Source organism: Temnothorax longispinosus, chromosome 6, assembly GCF_030848805.1.
Source record: "Temnothorax longispinosus isolate EJ_2023e chromosome 6, Tlon_JGU_v1, whole genome shotgun sequence".
Lineage (NCBI taxonomy): Eukaryota > Metazoa > Arthropoda > Insecta > Hymenoptera > Formicidae > Temnothorax > Temnothorax longispinosus.
Window position 1 is genome coordinate 12,534,980 of NC_092363.1, and position 18,676 is coordinate 12,553,655.

The following is an 18,676-nucleotide window of genomic DNA, read 5'->3' on the forward strand; positions in this document are numbered from 1 at the left end:
CGAACATGTTCCGACAGGTTCGATGCGTTATCGGGTCGATCATCGTCCCGATGACGTCATTTTTTCCTTTGTCTTTTACGTACTGCGTAGATAGATTGTTTAACGAATTTGTTTAGTCTACGCGATAACCGCCCCCCTTTTTCTAGAAAAATGTTGTTTACGACGAACGTGTCCTGACAGGTTCGATGAACACGCTCCTACGCAGTGCGCTATCGAGTTAGTCTTACCCATTGTGCGCCGCCTAGCGGCGTCGTTGCGAACGAGGCCCCCGCGGCCCCCGCGGACCCCCCACGCGGCCCCCGCGGACCCTCGCAGACCCCCGCGGACTCCCACGCGGCCCCCGCGGACCCCCACGCGGACCCCCGCGGCGCGACCGCGACCGCGAACGCGGACTTCCCCTCCCGCGGACCCGCGGCGCGGGTGAGTCATCTCAGTGACTCATCCCGGTGAGTCATCACGGTGAGTCATCATGGTGAGTCATCACGGTGGTATGCCAAGGTCAACCCCTCCCCCCCTCGCGGCGTGACCCGATATCCTTATGTAACCCGATACCCTTGTGTAACCCGATATCCCGCCCCTCCCCCCTCCCCCTCACTCCCGCGTTATCTCCTTGTAACCCGATATGCAGCCCCTCCCCCCCTCCCCCTCACCCCCCCGCGAAATCCGATACCGCCCTCCCTCACCCCCCCTCGGAGCCCCCGGGATAGAATCGGCATAGGTTAACTACTAGTCGGTAATATCTCGTTCACGGTTACCGCCGCTACATCTCCTCTCTCTCTAAATATTGCTTCGAGTTTCGTTTTTCTTTTTATTTATTTGTTACTCCCGAAGTAATACTGTCGGCCTACTCTTGCTCATTTTGTAAATGAAACAAACTAAATAAAATTTTTATAAGTAATAACAAAAAAAAGAGAAAAAAATATATATATATATATGTATGTAAATCCCTCATATAAGGTAACCAAAGGGGAAAACGAGAGCGAAGAAAAAAAGTAAAAAGGAGAAAAAAATAAAATAAAATAAAAAAACAAGATACGTATACGTATATATCTCGTTTCCCCTTTTCTTCCAATTTTTTTTAATACCTTTTGGGCTTTTTGCGTAACCCTTTATTTTGTTTCATGATCGTACGTTAGTCTTGCTGGTGGTTTTCTAATTCTTTCTGGCCACAGCCGTGCCGGCACTTTGCTTGGCGAGCTGCTTTTCGTGCAGTCTTCGTGATTTACTTCTTTTTTTTGTTCGTGTCATCGTTATTTGGTGCCGGCACCGCGCTGGTGCTCGGGCTCGCGTCGGAGGCGACGGATGCTTCTGAGGGTGTCGGGCGTTGGCGGTGCGTATCGAGTTCCGGATATTCGTTAATTCGTGGTTGCGGCGGCGTGCCCTTACCGATCGTTAGCAACTGATCAATGTGACGTCGCCAGGTTCTACCGTCGTCGAGCCGTATCTCATAGTGTAGTTTGCCGAATTTTTTTTGTACTCTTCCGTATTGCCATTTAGGTTGCGAGGTGTATTCTCTCGCGGCTACTTGATCACCGATTTTGAAAACTCTTACAGGCATCGTATCCGGTGGTTTCGCGGTCACAGTTTGTGCCGTGGGTTTCATTCGGTTGAGACGCGATTTGATTTCGCGGCCGAACATTAGTGATGCGGGCGATTGATTCGTAATACTATGTGGCATTTTGCGGTATTGAAGCAATAATTTACAGAGTTCCCGTTCTTTTTCGTTCGACTCCGGGCTCATGGCGCGCAATGATTTTTTTAACGTCTTTACATATCGCTCGGCTAAGCCGTTTGTCGCGGGATGGTATGGGGCAGTCAACCTGTGTTTTACCCCATTTTGATCCAGAAAACGCTCGAATTCGTGCGATACGAATTGTCTACCGTTGTCGGTGACTAACACGCGCGGGCGGAACCCCGAAACGCGCGAATGTTTCCCTACAAGTCCGAATCGTCGTTTTCGTCGACATATCTTTTGTAATAAAAATTTCTGGTCAGCGTGAGTACGCGTCTATCAGTATGAAATAATATGAGCCGTCCTGCGAACGGTCCTGCGTAGTCTATGTGTACGCGATCGAAAGGTGTTTCCGCTTCCTCCCACGGGTGAGTGTCGACCTTTGGAGGATCGTGCCGTTCCGCGTTGTACGCCCCACAGTTACGAGCTACATTCTCTATATCGCGGTCGATTCCTTCCCACCAGCAGTAGCTTCTCGCGAGTCCCTTTATTTTGTTTACTCCGAAGTGTGCTGTGTGCAGCTCGTTTAGGACCTCGTTTCGCAATGTTTTCGGTATCACCACCCTTTGCCTTCAAACACCCCTGTTGAACAGAAAATTCGGTTTGGGGGATGTTGAAACGAAGTTTTTTCGGTATTATTTTGCCTGCTTGAAGAGCCTAGCACAGGGCTTGAAGACTCGGTTCGTTACTGGTTTCGTTAGCTAATTTTGACACGGTAATCGGAAGGGTCTCTATTTGAGCGATTTCCAGAACGTCTGGTTCGTCGCAAACCGCGAATTTCTCCGAGGCGATCGGTAAACGCGATATTGCATACGCGTTCGCATTAGATTTCGAATCTTTGTATTTAATGTCGTACGTAAACGCTTGTAAATATATCGCGTAGTGTTCCATGCGTGTTGTGGTGAGCATCGGCAATCCCTTATTCGGGTTGAAAATTTGTACCAGAGGTTTATGATCGGTGTACAGGTAAAGTGTCGTCCGTACAGGTACTGATAAAATTTTCGTACTCCGAAAATGATCGCGTACGCCTCTTTGTCGATTTGCAAATATTTACGCTGTGTTTTGGAGAGTGTCTGTGACGCGAATTGTATGGGGCGTTCTGTCTTGTCATCGTAGCTGTGTGAAAATACTGCCCTCACTCCGTACGGGGATGCGTCGGTCACTAGTATGATTGGTAATCGCGGGTCGAAATGTACCAAACAGTCGGTCAATTGTATTCTCTCTTTTACTGTACGGAAAGCCTTCTTGCACTTGTCTGTCCACACGAACTCCGTATCGTCGTGTAGCAGCTGATGTAACGGGTACAGCAGCGTGCTTAGATTTCTGAAAAACCGCCCATAGTAATTTACTAACCCGATAAACGATCGTACTTGAGTTTTGTCTGTCGGTCGTGGGGCGTTTTGCACCGCGTCAATTTTCGCGACGGTTTTGTGGATGCCGGTTTTGTCGATTCTATACCCGCAGTACTCGATTTCGTCCATGAAAAATTGCGACTTCTCTACATTTATGTGCAGATGGTGTTTCGCGAGTCGTGACACTACTTCTCTGAGGTTTTTCAGGTGTATTTCGTAGGTTTCCCCCGTGACTCGAATGTCATCTAGCAACACCGTAACCCCGGGAATCCCTTGTAATATTTTTTCCATTTTGCGTTGCCAGATCGCGGGAACGGATGCGACGCCAAACATGAGTCGGTTGCTTCGATACAGTCCTCGATGTGTGTTCAAGGTTAGTAGGTGGCGATTGTCGGGATGGATTTCGAGATGCAAGTATGCGTTATTTAAATCAATTTTTGAGAATTTTTTCTTTCTGCCGTGGACGCGAACAGTTCGTCGATTGTCGATAGGGGGTGCTCGTCAATTTGTAGGTTCGGGTTAACTGTTATTTTAAAATACCCGCAGATTCTCAAATCTCCATTTTTTTTTTAACCGGTACGATTGGCGTGGCTCACTCTGAGGTGTCCACTTTTGTCAAGACTCCCTGTGCTTCTAAATTTCGCAAAGTCTCTTCGATCTTTGGCTTCAGCGCGAAAGGTACTTGCCTGGCTTTTCTGAACAAGGGCCTCGCATCCTCTTTCAAATACAATCTTGCAGCTATCCCCTCGATTTTACCGATGCCTTTCCCGAACGCGGCTGGGAAATCCGCAACTAAACTTTTAACTACTCTCTCGGTATCGAGATGATTTATCTGTTCTTTTTCCTCCTCCCAAATATTTAGGTGCAACTGTCGGATCCATTCTTTACCCAGGAGGGGCGCTCGCTCGTTCTTGATCACGTAAATATTGAGTTCAATGTCGCGATTCTTATATGCGACCTTAACCGGAGCGAATCCGCGAACTTTCAAAATCGTTTTGCAATACGATACCAATTTCAACGACGTCGGTAGAACCTGGGAACCACTTTGCGTAATCTTCTTGACTCATGACTGTAACTGTCGCGCCGCTGTCGACCTCGAATTTGATTTCTGAGCGATTTACGCATAGCGTAGTGAAAAATTTTGCTTGATGTTGTGTGTTCCGCTTGAAAAGTCTCTGCGACCTCTTCGAGTTCCGCAAACTCGTCCAACGCCACGATCTCATCCACATCCGATTCCTCCGTGAGTTGATTCGTTTGAGCGGCCCGTTTCGCTTTGTTGCAAACTTTCCGAATATGACCCCTAATACTGCAAAAAGAACAAACTTCATCTTTCTTATCGCAATTGTGAGCGTAATGACTAGAACTCCCGCACCGATAGCAACTTCCCTGAGTGTTTTTGGAATCGCTCGTGGCCGTGGAGCTTTATTTGTTCGCATTTTGCGGCATCTTCGTATATTTGTTGTTTTTTGTTCTTGCGTTTAGCGCGTGTACAACCCCGCTGTGATGCAGTTCCGCTGCGTCTCTAGCAGAAAGCTCCATCGCCAAGGCGATCTCAAAAGCGCGATCCAAATTCAGATCTTTTGATTCTAGTAGTCTATTCTGTATTTTCTCGCTACACAGACCGAAAACGAATTGATTTCGTAAAGCAGTTTTTAAATATTCCCCGAATTTACAGTGGATCGCTAATTTTTGTAATCCCGTTTGAAAATCTCGAACGCTTTCACCCTCATGTTGCCTTCGTTGATGGAAGCGGAAATTCTCAGCGATCTTCAGGGGCGCTGGGCTGTAGTATTGCTGCATCAGCTCGACCACCTCCTCGTATGTTTTCCCTGCCGGTTTGGCGGGGGCGACCTTATCGCACAGCGTGTCGTAAGCTTCCGGCCCCATGAAATAAAGCAAGTAGTGCAGTTGGTGTCGATTCTCGGCCACGTTGAAAATGGTGAAAGCTCCTTCCAAGCGCTCCACCCATCGGTCCCATTGGAATTTTGAATTGTCGAACGTTTCGATCGTGAATACGCTCTGTACGGTAGTGGTTGTGGCCTCCGTGGCCGTAGGCGGTGTGGCGGTATTTGTTGTCGGCATCGTGACGGTGCGCGAAACGCCTGACTCTCACGTGATCCGGCGTGCGTGAGGTATTTATTCACGCTTACTGCCGGTACTCCCCCTTTTTCTACTTGGACTCGTCCGAAATTTTGTGCCTGCCTTCCTTTTTCCGGAGACATGGACTCGTCCGAAACGTCGAAAATGAATGCGAATGCAGATATTTTACAATTCATCTCACCCTTCACGAGTTCCTCTGTCTTGTATCGGCGCCGTCCTCTCGATCCGTCGCTACTCCACGCCGAATTTCGTAGAATTTTGTCTACTGACACACCTTGTTGCCGCTGGTGAACGCCAGCCTCCATGCCAAGTGTCGTTCCCTCGATTTTCTTACAGCATCCTTCGTTTGTGCGTGGCTTCGTCTCGAATCCTCGTCGCCAATTTGTTGTGTCCGAACGGGGAAATGGGTGCGGGAAGAGAAAGACACTCAATGCACACTTTTCCACACAGTACTTATTTATTTCGTGGTATGACGATTAGGTACTTCGTTTCGTCGAGCGTGTGCCTCGCACGGCAGCCGGGGGAGAAGTGTCGTTTCGCGGAGCGAAACAATAAGGAGTCGGTAATATCTCAATCGCGGTTACCGCCGCTACATGGCGCAAGAATGCAAATGCAATTCGACTTCAGCAAAAGGTGCGAGAAACGTAAAGGCCGTATCACACTAGCGATTGCTGTTGGCGGTCGCTATCGCAGTTGCGGCTGGCGCCCCATACAACACAAAATATTTTTTAAATATTTTTGAAATATTTTTTAGGAAGATTAAAATAATTCACAAAAATATTTTTAGAATGTTTCTATGTCTGCCAGATCATGTCAGAAAAATATTTTTTAAAATATTTTTAAAAGATTGCAAATAAATATATTCAGTAATATTTGTAAAATGTTTTTAAAATATTGCTTTAAAAAATAAAATATGTTTAAAAGGGCATACAAATATTTCAAAAATATTTTTGTAATATTTCTAAAATATTTCTTTAAAAAATTAAAATTAATTTGTAAAATTTTTTAAAAATATTTTAAAAATATTGTAAAATAAAGAAGACAAAATTTAATTGCACTTATTTTTATTTATTATATGATACATAGATAGAATCTTATGTTTTAATCTACAGAAAATACAAAAACTGTACAAAATAACAATAAAATCTTTTTTTTTAATAACAGAAACTAAAAAATATATAATTTATGTGAGTGTTCTTAATATAATCAAATATAATAAATTCAAATATAATGAAGTTTCTTTTTTCTGTTTTTTTTTTTAAGAGGAATCTTCTCTTTAAACTTTTAAACAGATAATTAATCTATACAGATCGTTATAAATCTTTAAGCATCTTTTTTTAAAGTGGGAAAAAACCACTTAATCAAGATATACGCGGAATAAATGCCAGGCTGGGATTTTTCGCTATATCACTCGCACGGAACCATGTCCCATCTCAAAAACAAGCTTTTAATATTAAGCTAGAGTATCTTCTTCTTCATTGTTTTCGTCGAATTCCATGTTGAGAGTAACAGCTGATTTTGTCCTAGTACAAAAAATATAATAATGCTTGCTTAGCTCAAAAACCAAAAAATGTTTGAATATCTTTGATCTTTATTGCTGTTACGTCCTGCGGACTCCACGATATCCCTTTTTCGCGGGAATTCTTATGCACCTAAGATAGCCCTAAGATTAGGATAAACAAGCCGAGTACGGACGGTTATCGATCGGGGTGAGGTTAGATCTCGCATTCCTTTTTTTATACAACTATAATAGCTATTTGCCTAGGCGACAAAGCGACCTTCCAGAGTAAAATATTGACAGACGGGGCATACGTAATCGGATTTTGTCTATCAACCTTGTCTGGCCCATAACTATAAACCCAGCGACACGACGCGCCAAAAGGGCCTGAATCCCAGACAGAGTTGATGAAGATCTTTATTGCATCGAGCGAGCTTTCTAAAAATGCTCGTGCAATGTTTCCGACAAACAGAGACAAAGCCTAGGACGTGATTGTAAATACACGTAGCGGAAGTTCTGTTTGCCTTGTACCTACTATTAAGATTGAGAAGTATGCATCGTCTGTCGATATAAAAACAGGGTCGCGAGATAAGTAAGGAACCCCAATAAAAGAGAAATCGGCGATAGCCAAAAAACAAATGCGTCACTGGAAAGAACCGATATGTTACACCCCCAATAAGACAGTGGGGGCCTTAAGAGGAGGCTCACCAATGGAAAACCGCAAAAATCGATAACCGTCTCTAGCTTTCCAGGATAGGCGAAAACTTAAGAATCTACCTCTTGGGTGAGGAACATCTCAACCAATAAGAAATCCGTTAAACAAAAATTAGAAAAATCCCGCCAACCCGAAATCCTTTAAACGAAAACCAGACACACCCCACATGAAATCCACCCCTTCCATTCCCTACATTTTCCTATATAAACCCCGAGATTGCGGCACTCGCCCTCAAAAAACTTCTCAGTTTCTTCAAGCCTCTGAAGATTTAGTCTGCATTTCGGCATTATAATCGTGATCTCTTCCGTTTTCGAGTCACGATTTCGCATTTAGAGTTTGTGCAAGAGATCCAGCAGCACATCAGTCGCTCCGACTCATCCACCAGCGACACCGAGAAGAAACCCACTCGTTTTGAACTCATCAAGTAGTAAGTCCCGTAATTCTTTTAATCCTTTCTTTTTCCGCGTTATCGCCCCCCTTCTTAAACGGTCTATCGATTGTCGGATACCCGGAAGCTTATTATTTTGGGGTCGGTCAGTGTAGGCATCAGGTTCCCAGCGGTCGTTGGCGTTGTCGTGAGCCTGACTTGCCTCCCGGCGTCTTCATCGCTGTCGTGGACTCGGCTGGTCCACTGACCCCCCTGAGCTTATGCTCGTGGGTCGGTCGATGTAGGCATCGAGTTCCCAGCGGTCGTTGGCGTTGTGGTAGGCCTGACTTGGCTCCCGGCGTCTCGTCGCTGTCGCGGACCCAGCCTGTCCACTGACCTCTTCCCCCCCTTTGAGCTCGACGATTTCCTTTTGTTCGCTTCCGACCGGGTCCGAGAGAGATCGACTAAACAAATAAATAATTTTAGTGGACCCGAAAGTCCTACCCCCTCAAGGACAGAATCTCCGCACGATCAGGCGACAGAGAAATCGCAAGAACAAGCGGGCGCGACGGGAGGTCGAACTCCCCCGGGAGCAGCTCAACGCCGCGCCGGCCCTCCGCGACTCGCCACCCCACCGCCCCTACCAGCTTTTTCGGAGCAGCCCGGTTGTTCGCATCAGAATCGTCCCGCTATCATCTTGAGTTATCGCCCAGTTGTCCTACCCTCTCGCCCAATTGCCGAACATCGCCCTATTTGTCGCGTGGCTCCGTTTCGCGTGGTCCCGCCTCGCGTGGTCCCCGTCAACCCCGATCCAGCCCGCTTCCTAGAACCTCCCGATTCCCCCTCCTCTTCCCGAAGTCCGTCCCCAACCTCCTCGACCGCCTCGACTCTCGATCTTGAGGAAGTAGGCGATCCTGAGATCATAACCTTAGATTGATAGCTATAAAATTAAGTTTTACTTATTTCAATTCTCATATACTGTACTTCATCGATTAACACACACACACACACACAGTAAATTCATGTAACTTCAATCCTGAAATTAATTGTAATAATAGCGGGCAGGATGTGCATTTTCAAGTAGGTATCCCCTTAGAAATCTTGCCCGATCACCCCCGCACTTATGTAACACCCGCGAGAAGAACACACATATACCTTAAACATACACTTCCATTGTAAAATGCTTTCAATCTCCCGTTTAATTTGCCTAGTTCTCACCTATTGTAATATCGACAGATTACTTAACTTAAATTTATAATAAATGTTTTATTTACGTTAAATATAAATTTCCATTTATTTATAATCTAAGACCTCACCCACCATTCTTCCATTCTCGAAATTGCACGAGGTCCGATCCTGAGTTAAAGGGATTAAATTCTCTGACTCGAAAAAGGACCGACGATCGCACCGCTCACGAAAGGCGTCCTAACGTCTTTACGGACGTTGACCCTTTCTGAGTCATAAAAGTGCGTTCGGCTCGCGCCACGCGTCTCAGAGCGCGTACCTGCGAGCGACATTTGTAAGTATCTAGCTGCGTCCTCCCTTCCCCCCGACCCCTCTGGTTAGCCTTTCCCTTGCTTCCCGGATTTTCATATCCTAATCCCGGGGTTGGACGTATCAGCTAACTTACTGTAATCTCTCCTTTGATAGTCTGGTCTTAGAACTGTCCAACCATTTCGAAATGGAAGAAATAATTTCCGCGTCGGTAACGCTTGGATAAGAAAACTGTGCTGCTTCTATTACAAAAGAAAACTATATTATTAAAAATATTAAATATAATTACATTTTTTATATCTTAAATTTACGGCCCTGAGCTCTCCACGGCCAAGTTGAATATTGTGACATCAGAGGCAAGAAATGATACGCTGATAATTTTTGCGTGCCATTTATAAATAACAAAATATTTGGATAAAACAATATTTCAGATCGCTTTAGCACATTCATAAAACTGCTCAAAAACTATTTTTTTCCCTCGACAGTTAATAAACACCCGTAAAATAAATATGATATAAAATGCAATATAATGAATAAATGTCATATTATTCGCATATATTATAAGTATGCTAAAGCAATTTAAAGTGTTCTTTTATCTAAATATCTTTTTATTTGCAAATGGCATACAAGAATTCTCGGCGTGTTATTTCTCGCCTCTGATGTCACGATCTAACATGGCTGCGGCAAGTATCCAGGAGTCTTACATACTATGGATGCAAGTATTTAATTTGGTACAATAAAATTTCTTTTTGCCCTTTTGGCCTTTATAGCTAAATTCTACCGCAACAGTGTTTGTGATACATGTACTCATTATGTTCCATATGAGATTATGACTACTATAGCCACCTTTAGATATAAAATACTGTATCTGAAAATGTTTAATATTTATGTTAAATTGTATGTAAAGTTGACACAAAACATTGTAACATTGGTCCATTGTAACATCAGTCACATCTTTATGTCGACTTTTCAGTTTACTACGTAAAAAAGAAGAAACAAAGCAGCAAAAATATCTTACAATTTCTAAAAATTCCTTCTGACTTTTCTAATGAACTTACAATTTAGAAATCTTTTTCTGTTTCTTTCGTTTATAACTTTATTGAAATAAAATATGGCACTTTTTGATAAATAAAAAAAAATTGTTTCAATTTACAATATATTTATTATCATAACTCCTAAACATGAATGTTAACAACACATGAAAAAGTGCAACAAAAACACAGGCACACAAAAAAAAAGTGGTCTGTACCAAAGACTAGACCCATCATTTCTTATGTATTTTGACGTGCTGAATCCAAATCCGGGGTCAAAATGGACCCCCACCACACCATTTTTTTTTTAAATCGCGAAAAACCACCATTGAAAACGGAAAATCCCAATATAAAGTGGGTCAGCGTTAGGTACAAATGTGGCAACCAACTGTAAGACCCAAATTATATGTACTTTGATGTCCTGAATCCGAATCTCGGGCCAGCATTACTGTACCACCCCACCCACCCCCCCACTTTTTTTTTAATCACGAAAAACCACCCTTTAAAACAGAAAATCCCGCTGTAAGGTGGATCAGCGTCAGGTACAAATGTGGTAACCAACTGTAAGACCCAAATTATATGTACTTTGATGTCCTGAATCCGAATCTCGGGCCAGCATTACCGTACCACCCCCCCCCCTTTCTTTTTAATCACGAAAAACCACCCTTTAAAACAGAAAATCCCGCTGTAAGGTGGATCAGCGTCAGGTACAAATGTAACAACCGACATTACGGCCGAGTTGGACGTACCCAGACCTGGTTTTGTAGAGGACCGCAGCTCTGCCCCCTGGGGGCCGAGTTGGACGCCTGCCTTAGCATCCTATTCCAACCGATTTTAAATAGATATACCTACCGTTATATATTTGAATTCTACCGAGAGATCACTTAGTTTTAGTTTTGAAGAAGAAAAGAGTTTCTTTTACTCCTTTCTCCTTTTATAACAAACTCTTTTTTCTTTGAACTATCTATGTAGAGGATATCTTTGTCTCTTTCGACTTTTAAGCTGGGTTTCTCTTTTTGTTGGATGCTTAAAAGAGAACCCCAGCTTAAAAGTCGAAAGAGACAAAGATATCCTCTATATAGATAGTTCGAAGAAAAAAGAGTTCGTTATAAAAGAAGAAAGGAGTAAAAGAAACTCTTTTCCTTTTCAAAACTAAAACTAAGTGATCTCTCGGTAGAAATCAAATAACGGTAGGTATATCTATTTAAAATCGGTCGGGATAGGATGCGAAGGCAGGCGTCCAACTCGGCCCCCAGAGGGCAGAGCTGCTGTTCTCTACAAAACCAGGTCTGGGTACGTCCAACTCGGCCGTAACGTCGGTTGTTACATTTGTACCTGACGCTGATCCACCTTACAGCGGGATTTTCTGTTTTAAAGGGTGGTTTTTTGTGATTAAAAAGAAAGTGGGGGGTGGTACAGTAATGCTGGCCCGAGATTCGGATTCAGGACATCAAAGTACATATAATTTGGGTCTTACAGTTGGTTGCCACATTTGTACCTGACGCTGATCCACCTTACAGCGGGATTTTCTGTTTTAAAGGGTGGTTTTTCGTGATTAAAAAGAAAGGGGGGGTAGTACAGTAATGCTGGCCCGAGATTCGGATTCAGGACATCAAAGTACATATAATTTGAGTCTTACAGTTGGTTGCCACATTTGTACCTAACGCTGACCCACTTTATATTGGGATTTTCCGTTTTCAATGGTGGTTTTTCGCGATTTAAAAAAAATTGGTGTGGTGGGGGTCAATTTTGACCCCGGATTTGGATTCAGCACGTCAAAATACATAAGAAATGATGGGTCTAGTTTTTGGTACAAACCACTTTTTTTTGTGTGCCTGTGAAATTATTTAAAAAATTTAAGAATGTAAAATCGCGAACAGCTTGCAAATCTCAGTAATATAATTCATGTATGTATTAAGGATTTTATTAAACAAATAGAGAAGTCCACCCCATACAGCACAAAATATTTTCCAAAAATATGTCTAAATATTTTTATAAAAATATTTCAAAAAACATTTTAAAATAATTTTAGAAATATTTTAAAATGGTTTAAAAATATTTTGTGGTAACATTTTTAAGAATATTTTAAGAATCTTTTAAAAATATTTTTTAAAATGTTTTTTTTACCATCCAGATAAATATTTTCTTAAATATTTGAAATATATTTTTAAAATATTAATTTAAATCTACATATATATTGTTTTATAATCTTGTTTCAAAATATTTAAAAAATATTTTAAATTTTCTAAGTCCCCTCGCGGCGTGTTGCTTTCGCGCCTCGGTCGTTACCTCCGGCGTCGCCCAAGCAAAAGTTTTCCAAGTCCCCTCGTGGCGTGTTGCTTTCGCGCCGCGGTCATTACCTTCGGCGTCGCTCGAGCAACTAAGTTCTCTCGCGGCGTGTGGCTTTCGCTGGGACGAATCGGTACAGCGTCCAAGTTCTGTCGGATTAAACTATAACATTTTTTTTACAGCGAGAGCTATAAGTTAGCAACCCATGTGCGAATGTCGGACTTCTGCCAGAGTTGTCCGCATGGCCTAGAAGTGGCACAATATTGGCTGCCAAGACTTGATGGGTGGTACTGCCCCAGTACGGATAAACCGCTAGATCAGTATTGTGCCAGTCTCGGTGACCCCATCCAACCATATTCTGTTCCGAGGCGAGTCTCGTCTCAGTACTGACCGTGTATAAGGCCAGAAATGATATTGATTTACGACCGAGAGTCGGCTCAGTACTGGGCATGTATTGGGTCAACTTAGAAAATTTTCGCTCGGCGCCGGAAGTAACAACCGCGCGAAAGCAACACGCCGCGAGGGAACTTAGAAAACTTTTTGCTTGAGCGGCGCCGGAGGTAACGACCGCGGCGCGGAAGCAACACGCCGCAAGGGGACTTTTCACTAGAGCCCACGACCGCGTTCGTGCCTCTCGGTTACAAGTACCCTGAATTATGGTGTCATTCGGCTCGCTTCGCGTCAACGTGGCGTATCGTCGACCCCCGAGACCGGCTGCCGGATATTCCGTACGGTAATCGAATTCGTGTCGTCGTCGCTCTCAGCGGTCAAGTCCCAATGGTCAAGTCTCGATATTTCGCCTCCGGCGCTCATAAGCGACCGTGCGTAAGACCGTGCGTCGCCGATCGCTCGGCCGGCCGGTTGGGTACTATAAGAGGTGCGGTGCGCTCGCGAGCCGAGCGACACGAGCGATACGTATGGACGTGCAAACGCGTTTCGCTTGATCCGTACAAATGTATAAAACGTTTGTGGAATACGTACACGAAAGAGGCACGTACAACGAAGTCGATGCGGGGTGCATCGTTTCCCGTTCGCTCGCGTTCGTAGTCGATCGCCACCGTCGTGTAACTTATACGAACACAGCATTGCCACGAGTCGGTGTCGAAAGACCGAATTGGACTTGGAGAAATTCTCGCTCGAGCAGCGCCGGAGGTAACGACCGTGGCACAAAAGCAACACGCCGCGAGTATGATATGGTAATCAGTGTTGTCCTCGTACTAGTACTCTGTGTCGGGCCAAAGTTGGCGCCAAGACTAGGACCCAGTTTATTTTCTGTAGATTAAAACATCAAAGATTCTATCTATGTATCATATAATAAATAAAAATAAGTGCAATTAAATTTTGTATTTTTTATTTTACAATATTTTTACAATATTTTTAAAAAATTTTACAAATTAATTTTAATTTCTTTTAGAAATATTGTAGGAATATTACAAAAATATTTTTGAAATATTTGTATGCCCTTTTAAACATATTTTATTTTTTGAACCAATATTTTAAAAAAATTTTACAAATATTATCTACTGAATATATTTATTTGCAATCTTTTAAAAATATTTTTAAAAATATTTTTCTGACGTGATCTGGCGGACATAGAAACATTCTAAAAATATTTTTGTGAATTATTTTAATCTTCCTAAAAAATATTTTAAAAATATTTGTGCTGTATGGGACATTGCAATGTACAATAACAAAAATTAATAGGAAATTGTTGACATCTCATTATATGTTTTATATTTACTAAAAATTAGCAACATTTTGTGTATGAATAATAGAAAATAGAATTATATAACTGCGATAAGGCATTTTATACATTTTGCAGAATATGCCTTCATATACCCATGCTTCAACCGGTTTATAATTAGAATCAGTAACAATTTTGATATTAATAAATGTTGAAGAGCATGGTTTTGTATATAGTTGTTTATTTTTCTCTTTTAATTGTTTGCCTATTATATATAATTTATTTTAGGATATAGCAAAGTTACAAATTTCAACAATAATCCCATTTGTAAGTTGTACGCAATTATTTCGATCGTCAGTAGAATTTAGGACTATATTATTAGTTTGTAATATTTTATATTGAAACTCATAATGCAAATCATAAGTTACTGGGCCTGTATTATGAGCTTGCTTTAAATAAACATTATCTATGTAACGAATTTTATTACATTTTTTAAAGTTATCTTGTGCCTTATCTTGTATGTATTGATGGCTTATATAATCTGATTCAGAAATTCTTCTAGCAATCTGCTGAAGTGGTTTCTCTCCTTTTCTAAGTAAACATTTTAGCGATTTCAGATAATTTTCGAAGACAAATGCACTGAAGGTCTCTAATGCCCCGAATTTTTGTACATCTGCCGACAGATGCAACAGATTATGAATGTTAAACGTTACATATCTTTTTCCGTAAATAGTTTCAAAACATTGTACAAAATGTTGTAGAAGTTTCCCTGCGTAAATGACGTTATTTGATTCTTTTATTAGGCTGGAATTTGCAAGTAATTATCACAGCCACATGCAAAGTTAAAAAATTATCATATAAATCGTCTTTTAATATATTTTGTAGCACTAAAGGACCCCAATACAATAAAAATTGTCTGAATTCCGTGGCTTTCCATTTCCTCCACTCTTTCAAATGTCTAGGGCATCTAGTAAATTCTGTAAGCTTGTATTTTCTTAAATTCAGCAACCTATTAGAAATTTGATCGATTTCATTTGCTGATAATCTAATACCAAGAGGACCTGATAACCACAGCCGTATTAATGTACGCATCACACCCAGATAAACTAAGTGCATGGGGTCTAAAACAACATTTGATACTAAACCTACAAAAGGTAATTTATTTAGTACCGTTTCTCCACGTTGGTAATCATCTATGTAAGCTAATTGTTTGAATTCGTCATCTGTTCTTAAATGACCAATTGATCCGGGAAAGCATACTGTGCCATCAGGGCATTCACCTTCGATTTTACATTTAGTGCAACTATTAGTTCAGTCAAAATACGATTGGACCTAGAAAAAATTGCAACACAAGGTTTTATGACGTGATTGTGTTCAGAAAAATATACTGAACAACATATTCAAATTCCGCCATTTTCCGCTATCCCTAAGTATGTTTTTTATTAACAATTTATAAACAAATTCGTTTATCTCCACAAATACGAAGAATTTCGAAATTTTTGTAGAGATTAAAGTTTTAGAGCAGACAAATATCTACAAAAAATGTTTCTATGAGTTTTTCGAAATATCTCATATTATTTGAGATATTTGCAACGGAAGCTCAAAACATTATAGCGCTGCGCGCTTACGGCCAACCTGGTTAATGTTGTGAGTTCTGTTACTCTCTAATTTTTTATATCAGCTCTCGCTTCTAATCGTGCGGTGTCGAATCGTGCGGTGTCGAATCGAGCGTGTCGAATCGTGCGGTGTCGAATTGTGCGTGTCGAATCGTGCGGTGTCGAATCGTGCTGTGTCGAATCGTGCGTGTCAAAAAGTGCGGTGTCGAATCGTGCGTGTCGAAAAGTGCGGTGTCGAATCGTGCGGTGTCGAATCGTGTAATGTTCGTGTCGAATCGTGCGGTGCCGAATCGTGCGGTGTCGAATCGTGCAATGTTCGCGTCGAATTGTGCGGTGTCGAATCATGCGGTGTCCAATCGTGCGGTGTCCAATCGTGCAGTGTTGAATCATGCGGTGTCGAATCGTGCGGTGTTCAATAGTTACGTGTCCAAAAGTGCGTGTCTAATCAAGCGGTGTCGAATCGTTACGTGTCCAAACGGGATACGCCCGATTCTCCTACAGGGGCTCCATCAATATTTATTGTTAAATGTAAAATATCAAAGGTGTAATGCTGCATCTTAAGACGTTGTTCAATAATTTTTTGTACTGCAATGGTTAACCCAAAATGACAATAATGCCCATGTCCCATAACAACAATATCAGTAAATCGTGGAGTACAGAATAAAGTACGAGCATCCATAGGCAAAGTAACATTTGGAATTTCATTCAGAATACGTAACAAAAAGGATGCAGCATTTAATGGTATTTTAAATTGTTGAGTCCAAATGCATAGTTTTTGTTGTAATTTCTCTTTTCGCTGTTCTGAAGTACATTCAAATAAACTACTTGTTTCATCGTCCACAATAACTTGTTCATCTTCAACTACGACATATTCGTTATTATCATCATCATCCCAAAATGACAATAATGCCCATGTCCCATAACAACAATATCAGTAGATCGTGGAGTACAGAATAAAGTACGAGCATCCATAGGCAAAGTAACATTTGGAATTTTATTCAGAATACGTAACAAAGAGGATGCAGCATTTAATGGTATTTTAAATTGTTGAGTCCAAATGCATAGTTTTTGTTGTAATTTCTCTTTTCGCTGTTCTGAAGTACATTCAAATAAACTACTTGTTTTATCGTCCACAATAACTTGTTCATCTTCAACTACGACATATTCGTTATTATCATCATCATCCCGAATTTCTACGTCCAATTCAAACTCATTCTCACTGAATTGTTCAATATCTGAGGTATAAGTTACATTAGAAATATCCAATAAATCATCAACATAATCGACATTGTCATTTGGCGATGAAGGATCTGTGAGCTGTACATTATTGTCATAGACCTGAGCACCATTACAATATGTATTAGCATTCGTAGAAGATTCGGCAAGATTATCTTCACTAAAAATTCGGCTATGAATTTCGTTCAAGTCACTTAATGTTTGCTGACTAATTATACGACGCTTGTGCCTTTCACTATATATGTCCAGTCTTTTTTCGTTTATTAAACATTGTTGAGAAAAAACTAAACAAATTACAAAGGAAGCGAGATAATAAGACTATATATTCAATGTAACAACGTAATTGTATAGTTGCTAGCGAAAAATGAAACAATATCAGACGTTCTCTTACTTTTCAAAAATCATGCGCATTCTATATATAATAGTTGAAAAATAATACTAAACCTAGAATGGATTGAAACGACATCCGGTAAGGACACAAAAAGAAACAAAGATAACAAAAGGAAAAAGGCAAAAACAAGCAAAACAGAAATTGTTAAACGATTAAATTGAATATCTTACTTTTTACTATATAAACTCGTCTTTTTCTTCTTCTTTTGGTATGGTCTTCTTTTCACGTTGAAGAGAAATAAAAGAAAAGGTGAACTGAGGCAAGAAGTTCAAGTGAAACAAACAGGCCTTATATTATTACATAAAAACGTGTGTACTTAAAGGTTAATCTAACCTAGAGAGCGTACTTAAAGGTTAACCTAACGTACAGATTGAAATAATATCCGGTAAGGACACAAAAAAACAAAGATAACGAAAGGAAGAAAACCAATAATAAGCAAAACCAAAATTAAAAATGAATAAATTAAATATCTTACCTTTCACTAAACTCGTCTTTTTCTTCTTTCTCTTCTTTTAGCGATATACCTGTCTTTTTACGACTTGAGTTTTCTATAACATCTAGCCTTAATACGACTCTTATATAGTTCTCCTTACGTCAATACTCAATATAACGACTAATGCACCAGTTGAGATCGAGAATTCGAATTCCGAGACTCTAACTGCGCACAGAGACCAGAGACAAAAAGTCGCACGTACATACAGCCAGATCGAATGCTTTTGCTCGAATGATCGCTGCCTGCGCGCCTGCGCTGCCAGCTGGCTGCCAGTGCTGCACTGCTGCCACACGCCCCACGCCCCACGCCTGCCACTGCTGCCAGTGTTGCCAGCAGCCATGAACCAGGCTGTGTGCTGCAGCTCCGGTAACTTAGCCGGTCAACTTCGACTTTATTAATTTTCATATTTTTTTATCGTTTGTTGGTCGTTTGTTGGTGATTGTTGGCCTAATTACAACGTTTGTTGGTTCTTAATTTTTTTTTAAATTTAAAAAGAAAAATTACCATTAAGTTAGCCGGAAAAATTTTATTTTTAATTTCAAAAAAGCCTAATCGATGCGTAATCGTTTGCTGATGATTGTTGGTCTAATTTTAGCGTTTGTTGGTTTATTATTAGTCTTAAAAACGAAAAAAAACTAAAAATTATCTCACATATTAAAGTAATCGAAGATTGGTTTA

At 41.2% G+C, this 18,676-nt stretch overlaps 1 protein-coding gene and 1 long non-coding RNA gene across 2 annotated transcripts; both read right to left on the reverse strand.

Annotated features, from left to right (window-relative positions):
- Positions 1-2,389: 2,389 nt before the first annotated feature.
- Positions 2,390-5,166, reverse strand: LOC139815413 (uncharacterized). The gene is made up of 5 exons (XM_071782342.1): positions 4,526-5,166; positions 4,206-4,390; positions 3,681-4,065; positions 2,787-3,055; positions 2,390-2,721 (listed from the first exon to the last, which is right to left on the reverse strand). The coding sequence occupies exons 1-5, from the start codon at positions 5,164-5,166 to the stop codon at positions 2,390-2,392; spliced, it is 1,812 nt and encodes a 603-aa protein (XP_071638443.1).
- A 1,616-nt stretch (positions 5,167-6,782) lies between these two features.
- LOC139815185 (uncharacterized) lies at positions 6,783-10,515 on the reverse strand. Its single transcript, XR_011732685.1, has 2 exons — positions 8,409-10,515; positions 6,783-8,228 (listed from the first exon to the last, which is right to left on the reverse strand). It is a non-coding gene; the product is annotated as an uncharacterized lncRNA (long non-coding RNA).
- Positions 10,516-18,676: the final 8,161 nt, after the last annotated feature.

Excerpts from the sequence above, each read along its gene's own strand:
- LOC139815413 (XM_071782342.1), bottom strand. The coding sequence starts at position 5,166 with ATGCCGACAACAAATACCGCCACACCGCCTACGGCCACGGAGGCCACA. Across the intron at positions 4,391-4,525 it reads AACAAATATACGAAGATGCC|TATTAGGGGTCATATTCGGA; the intron begins GCAAAATGCGAA and ends TTCTTTTTGCAG. Across the intron at positions 3,056-3,680 it reads ACAAAAGTGGACACCTCAGA|AAATCTAAGCACGCTGCTGT; the intron begins GTGAGCCACGCC and ends GCGGTTTTTCAG.